Source organism: Aricia agestis, chromosome 20 (genome assembly GCF_905147365.1).
Source record: "Aricia agestis chromosome 20, ilAriAges1.1, whole genome shotgun sequence".
NCBI classification, from domain to species: domain Eukaryota; kingdom Metazoa; phylum Arthropoda; class Insecta; order Lepidoptera; family Lycaenidae; genus Aricia; species Aricia agestis.
Genome location: NC_056425.1, coordinates 5,688,594 through 5,700,228, shown reverse-complemented (window position 1 = coordinate 5,700,228; position 11,635 = coordinate 5,688,594). Strand labels below are relative to the sequence as shown.

Below are 11,635 nucleotides of genomic sequence, written 5' to 3'. Positions count from 1 at the left end.
TTCAGTAGCTGTCATTTCATAGTTTTTTATGTTATCTGAATATGAGGCAAATGTATTTATTTTTTCAGAAAATTAAAATACGTTATTATAATTTATATGTAACGATTTCTTAACATAGGATTTCCGTGTTCGTAAATCGTTGGACGTAGCGACAATAATATATAATTAATATAGTTGTGAAAATTTTTTTTAGTTTAAAATACATGACAAACCATAGACTAGGAAAAATCATGTGAGTGTACTTCATTTTCTGAATTTTGACATTATTCATTGACAAATTCTGGTCGATACCAAAATTATTTTGTTCGTAGTTTTATAAAATAAACGAACAAAATGGCTTTTACAATTTGTGGCCCGAAACTATCCCTGTGTGGACTTGTATTGAGTGTTTGGGGAATCATCCAACTGGTATGTTTAAACATTTTTCCTCCTAATTTATTTTACCAAGTTTCACACTGAACTATATGAAAACTTATCTATACAGACTCTCATGGGCGTATTTTACCAAATAAAAGCAGTGGCTCTGCTAGAAGATCTTCCGCTTGGTGAGGCACACAATAGTATCGAAGACTTCGTTGCTGAAGTGGAACTTGGTTACTCAACGGTATGACTTGTTAATTTGTTATAATTTGCGCTATAGACCAGTAATTTGATGCTAATTGAGTAAAATTTGTGTATTATTCTCTTGTTTTAAAGTTTCTTGAAGAAACTAAGCTTGGATTCTTGGAGGTTCAAGGTCAAAAGAAAATAAATACACACTATTTTGCACTCTTCTTACTTACTTTAGTAGGTACCTTTTTAGTGGAGCGTAATCGTTGCGATGTACTTAATCTTGTTTTCCTCAACACACATAACATAAAAATCCACATGAAGATATTGTTTACAGCAGTGTCCATCCATGAAACTTATTAAAAGTTCATGATACTATTGAAGCTGTTGTTGATATAAGCTGTACTCAATTATATTTCTGTCTTACATTTCGATTGTCTATAATGTAAAATCATTTTCATTTTCAGAATGCCCAGAACTGCTGGATTGCTGCTTTGCTGTATGTCATCACATTACTAGTTTCGGGTCACCAGTTTTGGATGAATAACCGCTCTTCAGTTAGCATGTAAAGTTAAGAATACACAGTATATTAATTTATAAATAGTTCCATTCCATTTTCAAAGTGCTAGGAAATAATGGCACATGCCTTTCTAACATGGCATAGTTTCTCAAGGAATAAAAGTGAATTTATTTTATTCTTACCATGTATATTTAAAACACACAATATAAGATTGAGAAATTATAAGAATGCATTTTATTGATGTGTCATAAACATGAGTATGATTTCTTCAAATAGAGTATTATTTGATCCATAATGTTATAAAAATGCTGTAATTAACTATAGGTATGTTGTAAATTGGTTCTAATTGTTTTTCTCCAATAAATTATAAATGTTATGCTTAGTATGCTTTTATTTTATATTTCTCAGACCTAAAAAGTCTTTAAAAAAATTGTGGTTTTCAAATGATCAATGTCATTTGTCGAAGCAAGAGTTCAAAGGCTGTCAAAACATAAAACTCTGCAAAATCATAATAATTGCTCCACAATTGCTCATAGTATCACATAGTATGAATAATGGGTTTTTCATATTGTTGTAGTGTTAGCTGTCTGATTTTGAGCATTTGGGCGGTTGTGCAACTGGTATTTATAAAATACTATTTTATTATATTCTTGGGCACCATCTCTGAAATTGGGTACAGAATCCAGATTGGTACATATCCATAAATGGGGCTCCTGTCCTAAACAATCTTCATTATAATTTCTAATCGAGTTTGGCATATGTATTTACAAAATAGGACAACAATGTAAACAAAAACACCAAAAAGAATTTAATGACTACATGAAAAACACCACAACTGTGTGGACAGGAAACCTATATGGTTGCCTGGCCTAGTATTTATTGACCATAAAATTTGGCTTTTATTCCTAGTACTTAACAATATTTTAAGGTGATAATGGGAATACTGTTCAATATGGAAGTTGTTGCATTCATAGATGAAGCAGAAGCCAGTGTCTATGATGATTATGAGGATTTTATTATGAAAACTAAACAGAACTACCAGTCGGTATGGCTTATTATATTTGGTTTTACTAAAATAATATGGAAAGCATATTAATTTGAAACTTGTTTGTACAATAAGTATTATTTTTGTCAGTCCAGCGTAATCGAGTTACAAAATGCAAAATTAAATATTTACCTGATGAAGTTCATCAGGTAAATATTTTTTCAAGGTTTCAAGAGAAGACCATGAAACATTGCTGTGTTAAAAATGTACGGCTTCCCAGGATAATATGTAATTTATATTATCATTATCCGCATGTTGTAACGTGACGTTTAAACGCTGCCATCTAGTCTACTAGCCAAGTATTTTATCGGGGCGAGATTTTTATTTGGTTAGATAGATGTAAGGAATTTTACGGAAACCGTACATTTTCCCGCAAAAAAAACAGCTTATGTCCCTTTACGTGGTCTACTCTATATCTGTGCCAAATAACATAAAAATAGCTTCGTTTCGATCGTGAGATACCTTTCAAATAATTTTCGCCGTTTTTTTCACGTTTTCCTCTGTTTCTTCGGTCCTATTAATCTGAGCTAGGGGGGTACCTATTACATTATCATTTATAAGTATATGATCATTTCTATGATCATATATAGGATGCAATATATCATTTGATCATATGTGCTTATTACATTATCATATTTCATCAGTGTTGCAGAAACGACATTTATGAAATCGGTGTTGCTACCAACTAAAATTCATTTTTAATATGGCTTGTTTTTTGTTATTTCAGCAAGATTATCCAAGTATATAATTAGAAAAATAATTACATTACATTATTTGAAACATATTAACGAACAAGAAATTAGAAACTCTTTTTTATATTAAATAACTGGCAACACCTATTTCTATAACCGTATTCCAATACAGTTTTTTTCCTGTAAACTGGTTAATTGGATCCATCCAATCTCTCAGCAAATGTCAAAAATCTATGATCAAGGAAGAAATGAATCATATGTCTATATTTCATTATCCAATATCATTGACTCAATGATCTCGGATCCAATATATATGATAATCTAATATCCCTCCTAGCTCGATAAATGAGTTATGTATCTAAGAGGGATATTAGATTATCATATATATTGGATCCGAGATCATTGAGGCAATGATATTGGAAAATGTAATATAGACATATGATTCATTTCTTCCTTGATCATAGATTTTTGACATTTGCTGAGAGATTGGATCCAATACGGTCATAGAAATAGATGTTGCCAGTTACTTAATATAAAAAAGAGTTTTTAATTTCTTGTTCGTTAATATGTTTCAAATGACATGCTTGGTCCGCAAACAATGGGTCCGGCGCGGCGGTCCGGATGCGCGGTCCGCCATTTGGTGACCCCTGTTCTATAGTTATTGAAAAATATTACTGTATTTATTTTCAGATAGCTACTAACTGCTTTATAGCTGCGGCCGTATACTTCATATTTCTACTGATATCCTACTGTTGTATAAGGAGGTCGACAAAAGCTGAGAGGCTTGCCGCTAAACAATCAAAAGACATCGACGTCCTATGCTCACAAAACACCACATTTCCGAAGTAGCCATATTGGATTTTATTTCTAATAAACATGGTTGAATAAAGTAAACCTACATACTTATGCCATTTTTATTTTATAAATTAAGGGGAAATGAGCAGACGGGTCACCTGATGGAAAGCGAACACAGTCGCGGGTCGCTACTCGCCCATAGACAAAACTGCAAGCCACGAGAGGAACCTCATGTGCGTTTTTAAGAAACCCGACCCAGATCCATACAACGACCACCACCCAGCCAACTTATTCTATTGATCAAACAATAATACTAAAAGAAATAATACTTACTAAAGATTCCTAGTCGTACTAAGAAAGAAAGAAAACTGCAATTTATGGGTATCACATTTTATTATTCCATTTTTTTTTGTTTCATTTAACTTCGTATGGCCTGTCGTACGTTATGGTGCCAATGTTTTTGGTTTCTTCTTTTGTCATGGTTTCCTGTTAAATTAATATTTAAATTATAAATAAGACGCCTAAAGTTTTTGCTTTTCAAATATGTTTTTCTCTTGTGTTAGGTCGGTGAAAGTAATATCTGAATACACTTATTCTATATTTTACCTAAGTAGCTAAGTATATAATTTTAGACTAAATTGTTACTCTGAATTTTTTGAAGATAAAGGATAAATTAAAATAAACCTTCATACTTAAATTTTAACTACTTACTTACCTGTTTCATTTCGTCGTCTCCGTCTTTAGCTTGCTGCGGGTTAAGCCATGGGTCTGCCAGAATTTGCGGTATTTTAGCGCGAATTTTTAGTGGCGACAAAATTTTGCTGATGAGCCTGCGACACTCCACCGATACTTTTGGCTCGCGTGGAAAGGAAACCTTATTTTGAACTTGCTGAAAATAACGTGGCTTGTTAGGCTTGTCCTGTATTGAACGTTCCTACTTAGTTAATTTTAAAGAGAAGCGAGGTAGGAACTACATACCTAGATACTTCTGAGTTCTGACCACGGAGCTAATACTAAACTTCTGACCATTAATTGTATACGAAACACAACCATACATACCCTCAACAGTTGCGCGAAATTCGAATCGTCAAACGGTAAGCGTCCGTAAACTATGGCGTAAAGGACCACTCCCATGCTCCAAACGTCGGACTCCTGTGGTTTGTAGGGGACTCCCTTCAAGATCTCAGGAGAGGCGTACGCGTAACTCCCACAGAAAGTTTCGCTGAGCGCATAAACCCCGTCTTTCGGTTTCATGTGACCTCTGGCGAACCCAAAATCAGACAGCTTTATATTCAAGCCGTAATCCATCAGTAGGTTCTCACATTTTATGTCACTAAAAAATAGTTAGCCCACTTAGCAAATAGTAAGATCAAAACGTACCTAAGGGCGGTATTACATTATCATTTATGTTGGATCATTTTTATGATCATATATAAGATCCAATAAATTATATGATCATTGGATCATATCTGCGTATTACATTATCATATATTTTCATTGATCCTATTTTACGTCATATGTGGTTTCAATAGCCAATGGAGAGCGCTAACGCTGACAGGTATTGACGTCAGGGTTACTAGATCTCAGAGAATTCGATTTGTCAAAAGACATCGTCATTTTAAATATGGCTTGTTTTTTGTTATTTCAGCAAGATTATCCAAGTATATAATTAGAAAAATAATAATTACATTATATTATTTGAAACATATTAACGAACAAGAAATTAAAAACTCTTTTTTATATTAAATAACTGGCAACACCTATTTCTATGACCGTATTGGATCCAATCTCTCAGCAAATGACAAAAATCTATGATCAAGGAAGAAATGAATCATATCACGTCTATATTACATTATCCAATATCATTGACTTAATGATCTCGGATCCAATATATATGATAATCTAATATCCGCCTAAGGGGGGTATTACATTATCATTTATATTGGATCATTTCTATGATCATATAAAGGATCCAATATATATGATCATTTGATCATATCTACATATTACATTATCATATTTCATTGATCCTATTTTACGTCATATGTGGTTTCAATAGCCAATGGAGAGCGCTAACGCTGACAGGTATTGACGACAGGGTTACTAGATCTCAGAGAATTCGATTTGTTAAATAACCGGCAACACCTATTTCTATGACCGTATTGGATCCAATCTCTCAGCAAATGTCAAAAATCTATGATCAAGGAAGAAATGAATCATATGTCTATATTACATTATCCAATATCATTGACTTAATGATCTCGGATCCAATATATATGATAATCTAATATCCCCCTAAGTAAAAACTAAAAAACTAGCTAGAGAGTCTATAGTTATCTAGCTAGCGAAATGGTAAAGTAAATGGTAGGTTTCACAGTATATTTCAAAGTGACATTATAAATGTTTTAGCTGTCTTTTAATGGAAATCTTTTCAAGATTCTCATGGACATCGAGGCCGCACTAGGCGTAAGTTCTACACTGCAGCAAAACGACGCGACACATCACGGCCAAATATTCTTTGTATGAAATCGTATGAGCTATTTATACCTCCTTATCTGTGAGTTGATTAATTGACCTAAGCCGCAATACGCGGCAGCAGTGGGCTGCGCGAAAATGCCAGTAAAGTTCGACAAGCATTGAGGTATTATATAGTGTCGACATTAAGGCTTTAAATTAACGTGGTGGCGCTGCTGGTAGCTAGAACTGTCAAAAATGGCGTATTTTTATGAGGGCAGCGTTAGTTCATTTTTTCGCCACGTTCATTTAAATCAATGGTCCCCAACCTTTTTTATACACGGGCCACAAACCTGTTTTGATCTAAGTGTTGCGGGCCGCAACATAAATTTTTAGGGTTAAAAAATAACGTTCTTCAAAATTAACGAATTAAGAGTGGAAAAAAATTTACGACTTAAACGACAACTTTACATTATTTTGCCGGTGGCCGTGAATTCCAAAATGGTTTAACATCACATGGGCCACAGATTAAGTTCCAGCGTGCGGGCCACATGCAGCCCGCGGGCCGCGGGTTGGGGATAGCTGATTTAAATCCTTGTGGAGCTCAGCTATAACCATTGAACGTGCAATTGCGTCATGCGACCTCGCCTTTATGCTTTATGCTTACAATGATTATTAAGGCGTGAACATAATCAGAATACCTATGTCAAAATGTAAAATAACTCCGTCTGCTTACCGATGAACCACGCCTCTTTCATGGCAGTAATCGACCGCCTCTACAAGCTGTCGGAACCACTTGCGACCGCGGTCCTCGTCGATGTGTTCGTCCCTCCTAATGATGTCCAGGAGGCTACCATTCTCAGCATACTCCATTACAATGTATACCCTAAAATGTGCCATCATCATGAGACATGTTAGACCTTTTGAGCCTGAAATAAAAATCCAAAACTCGTCTCCGATTAGACGACTTCCTTGCGCAACAGCGAATTTAAGCTCCTTGGTAAGCTTTCGAATCCGAGTCGAACGTTACCAGTTACCATTCGACAAATGGATTCACAGGCAGCGGACCTACGTAATTTGGCCGGCTTATGTCAAGTCCAGCCACCATTACCTAGTACCTACTAAGTCAAGATCACAACTAAATAAACGGTCGAGCAGGTCGTGGACTACATCAGGAGCAAGACCCACTTCGTCTTGAGGCGCTTGGAGTCTCACCACAAAGTGAATTTTAGCTCCTTTGTGGTGAGAGTCCCAAATCCCAATGCATCATCTACCGACCCTCGAGAAAGAGGAGTTCTGGCCGATTGGAGTCGTCTACAGGAGGTTCCGAGGACGACTTCCGAACACGTCGCGCCCCACGTCGCAGACAATACGTGTTTAGTGTTAGTTTTAGTACGAGTATAATTGTATGCTTGTTAGTCTATAAGGTATTTATAATATGGGCCAAGATGCCTGAATTAAATAAATAAATAAATAAATCTGACGTGACATAATAACCCGCCCAAAGAAATAAATCGCCATCTATTTACCTCATTAATTTCTTTGACAGTAAGTGCCTTCAATGTTTCAGCGTTAGGTTGGTAGAACATACCAATTTCCACCATGCGTATAGCTTTTATAAAAATAAGAAAGGTTACCTATGAGTGGTTTCGATGGCTTGTAGGAAACGTATCAGATTTTCGTGCTTCAGTCCCTTTACGACTTCTATTTCTCTCGGCAGAAACTTCTTCAGATAGTCTCCGGGTGCTTGGAATTTGCTAATGATTTTTATCGCCACTTGACAGTTGTGTCTTTCGCTGGAAGCTACCTGCAATTTGCTCTACTGCAGCGTTTGTTGTGAGGAAGCCTTCTCTAGATGTTCAGAAATAACCACAGTATAGCAGTACCTGAGTAGATACTGGGCACTGGCCACAGACATATAGATCAAGATAGATATCGCATGTGTATGTACTTCGCGTGCCATATCGCGTTCCCAAACGACGAGCAATGCTCGTCTTTCGAAAGTCTGTTATTAGTCTGCGCTCCACCGTTATCAGAATCGGACGACATTCGGATTGAAAAAATGCCCAATTGTGCCGTATAGAGCTGTAGAAATTCGAATAGAAATGTTGGCCTAGTTATAAAATATATAACTTTATGTAATGGACACGTCTCTAATTATTAGGTACTTATCATTGGTACGTCACAGTAGTAGGTAGGAAAAAAGTGGCACGCTCGTTTTTATACAAATGGAGGGACATGCGGTATTTATCTTGATCTATGTCTGTCATGGCACTGGCGCATATGACATGGTCTTTCAAAGGACACTTTAAGAGACTGTACCTTTACTGTTGCGTATGATCCCGAACCTATAGTCCTCCCTAAGATGTAGCCATGTGTTTCTAGGACCGTTAGCTTCCGGTCCTTTACTTCTTCACTCTGCCCAGGAGGTGTTGGCTCCGCGGACACTTCACCGAAGACATTCTCGTCGGTTCGTATATTCGGGCCGGGCATATCAATTACATCCAGAATTTGTAGTGTATCATGTCATAACGGATTACAAAGCCACATTATAAGGTATTACTTGTAAATTTTTAATTTTGAGTAATTTATCTTTGGGCCATTTCTGACAAACTGTGATTGATGTGAGCAATGTTGATTGACATTGTTTCCGTCAAAAAATAATTTTGTTTGCTGCCAGTATTGTAAATTAGACTTTACCTATTGTAATGGTACAATTATTATTTCATAGACCCCTGTACAATTACATTAAAAAAAACACACATGTCAATGATGTCAACTGTCGTCTGTCATTCATACTTGTCAAGTTGTCAAAACTCTGACACAAAATGGCGGGCGTGTAGCGTTTTGAAAACAAAAACAATATTTCGATCGTCTTGGTTTGTTATTAAATCGGACAATATTTATGAATTGTTAAACAATAAAAGAAAATATATTTATTCTTGGTTGAAGAAACGTTTACAATAATTATTAACTGAACGTGCTATAACTTTGAACATAGATAGTGTAAAATTATATTATAAATTTTGAAAACTGTGTTTACTCGTGAAAAATATAGACTTTAAAATAAAGTTTCTCTGTCTTTATACAAAAGGTAAGATTTTTATTCAATATTAGTGTGTCGTAGTGCATGTTTGAATCAAATCATTACTTTTTTAAAGTAAGTTTATTGCATTGTAATTTATGAGTGAAAAGCTATATTATTGAGAAAAATCTTTATTCGCTGTTTGTTATGTGACTTATTTTGCAATGATTTTGTAAAAGTAGATTGATGATTGTTAATCAGACTTTTGTTGAATAAAAGCATCATGGTACATGCCCTTATTTAATTAAAGTTTTTGCAATTTTACATTTCAGACAAAAAGGGTAGGTACGGTATATCTTAATTCTCCTAGGATCAAGTATGTTTTGGATTTGCCAAGCGCGTACACCCGAAAGGGACAGAAGGAAGGGGCTCAGTACGGCTTTTACAGCCGGTTATATAACAAATAACCATGTTAAGTTTATGTCTTTGTTTTACCACATAAATTACTGTAAAGCACATAAATAAACGAAGTAAATATCGGTCGCAACTGATTTGTTGGTCGCAGGTTTTCCTTGTGACAATCAGAAATTCCGACAAAGACAAAAAATGTTGTTTCCGTCCTTTTCATTCCTTACTGTTTTCGTATGTTGTGATTTTGTTCACACACGGTAATAATAATTGCGTAGCAAATCCAGAGCATACTTTCATCCTAGTAACTCTCTTATTGTTACTCATATTCATTTATTTATATATTATAATTAAGTATATTATAATTCTTCAAAACTTTGATACTGATTTATGAATAAATTTAATTTTTTTTATATTATTATTGATTTGTTTTATTTTAATTCCTTTTACTTGCATGACTGATTTAACTGATATTTGAATGATATCTGATGAGTTATGAGTTATGACTATTAACCCATAAATCCCCAAGCGGCAGCCGGCTGCCGCATAACAATTGAAAACCTGTTGTGTCTGTGATACCCACGATGGAGGTGTTAAAATTATACATACTTATTGCAAATAAAACTACTTTTACAAGGTTTTTATGGTTTACATTTTTCAATTTTAGTTTATCCTGATTCCAACGACTTGGCTACTACCATCCTTTTCCGTTATCTACAACTTACCATAACATGGTATGTAAATGTATGTAGCCAGACTGAACAAAAACAAGTAAATAGTAGTTTTGTTTGCTATGTAGCATTTAAATACATTTTTGTACTTTGCTTTTTTTTACGAGCCTATGCTGATCCATTGCGGCAAAGGCCTCCCCCAAGATTTTCTGTTTTTCTTATTCTAGCACTATCTTAGGCCAGCCTGACTGGTACCATCCAGCTTGCCGCGGCCTTTATACATTGGTTATTTCCTATTTTTTACTTTGCTGAGTCCTCAAATACCAAACTGTATTATGTGTCAGTTGTCACAAACTCACAAATGATTACTTACAAAAATATCATCATCAATAAAAGTCATGATACATATAAATACTAGGCCAATAAATGCTATACCTTTTAGTAAATAAATCATATTATAAAGCTATTTTATGTGGTGTCTGCTTAGCATAAATTCAACAAGTCAGAACTAGATGTCGCTGTAGGTACTAATTTCAAAAGATTCAATGCAAAAAGTGCTGTCATTTGAAGTATTCACATTTGAAGTACAACATTTTAATCATTGTTTTTACTAATAAGCCCCAATTTCACCAACGTCTGTTAGTGTTAACAGCTTGTTAAAATGTAATGTCTTCTCTTTCATTCATATGAAAATCGAAAGAGGTAACGTGATACTAATTCCGGCGTTAACTTTAACAGTCGTTGGTGAAATTAGGGCTAAGTATAAAAAAGCTAGGTATCTTTCTTTTATTTTTCTTTAAGTAAAAGAAGTGCAAAGAGTATTTTTGGGTTTCAATGACGGACAAGTGGAGTAGGTGAATGGCCGAATTCCTTTGTGTTTGGTGACGGCCTGACCGGTCTGTACAGCTTTGCTGTAGAGCTACTTCCTACTAAGACTATGATCCAAATGTCTAGCTATTTTCATAAAGTAAAAAAATATAAAACTTGAGAGGTGTTAAGGGACACCCGAATGGATCGAAGTTATTCCTTATGTTCAAAAAACGTGTAAGTATACATTTAAGTATACAATTATACACTCAAAAAAATATTAAGAAAAACGCCATTTATTGACGCCCAGGAATACTAACAATGCGTCGCTGTTTATTTTAAGAAACTTCGTTCCAAAAACGCCATTTAGTTGACGCATAGTAAAATATCGTTCTGTTTAGCCTTCAGATTTACGCCGAATGCGCGATAAGGAACTTCGTTCCAAAAATAGGCAGAAGAAAAAAGGTCTACTGTCTAAACACACCATGCCGAAGTTCCGCGGCGGAAGTTAGGCATGATTCCGCCTGCAATGTATTTTAAATTGCCGATGAGTGATGAGTTGATGACACAACATGCCGAAATTACGTCGCGTTATATTGTAATCGTTTGACATTGCTGACGTAATCATGCCGAACTTCCGCCGCGGAACTTCGGCATGGTGTGTTTAGA

General features: G+C 35.2%; 3 protein-coding genes across 4 annotated transcripts; 2 read left to right on the top strand and 1 right to left on the bottom strand.

The window, feature by feature from the left end:
- The first annotated feature begins 250 nt into the window (after window positions 1-250).
- Window positions 251-1,454, top strand: LOC121737419 (ribonuclease kappa-like). The gene is made up of 3 exons (XM_042129095.1): window positions 251-408; window positions 485-604; window positions 1,017-1,454. The coding sequence occupies exons 1-3, from the start codon at window positions 334-336 to the stop codon at window positions 1,116-1,118; spliced, it is 297 nt and encodes a 98-aa protein (XP_041985029.1). The 5' UTR covers window positions 251-333; the 3' UTR covers window positions 1,119-1,454.
- A 47-nt stretch (window positions 1,455-1,501) lies between these two features.
- LOC121737418 (ribonuclease kappa-like) lies at window positions 1,502-3,708 on the top strand. The gene is made up of 3 exons (XM_042129094.1): window positions 1,502-1,689; window positions 1,998-2,114; window positions 3,497-3,708. The coding sequence occupies exons 1-3, from the start codon at window positions 1,624-1,626 to the stop codon at window positions 3,653-3,655; spliced, it is 342 nt and encodes a 113-aa protein (XP_041985028.1). The 5' UTR covers window positions 1,502-1,623; the 3' UTR covers window positions 3,656-3,708.
- A 267-nt stretch (window positions 3,709-3,975) lies between these two features.
- On the bottom strand, window positions 3,976-8,675 carry LOC121737350 (testis-specific serine/threonine-protein kinase 3-like). 2 transcript variants are annotated; one of them, XM_042129013.1, is made up of 6 exons: window positions 8,378-8,675; window positions 7,693-7,862; window positions 6,792-6,941; window positions 4,661-4,934; window positions 4,317-4,490; window positions 3,976-4,087 (listed from the first exon to the last, which is right to left on the bottom strand). In XM_042129013.1, the coding sequence occupies exons 1-6, from the start codon at window positions 8,546-8,548 to the stop codon at window positions 4,016-4,018; spliced, it is 1,011 nt and encodes a 336-aa protein (XP_041984947.1). In that variant the 5' UTR covers window positions 8,549-8,675; the 3' UTR covers window positions 3,976-4,015. The 2 variants fall into 2 exon arrangements, with proteins under 2 accessions (XP_041984947.1, XP_041984948.1); XM_042129014.1 differs by having other exon boundaries at window positions 4,661-4,862.
- Between the last annotated feature and the right edge of the window lie 2,960 nt (window positions 8,676-11,635).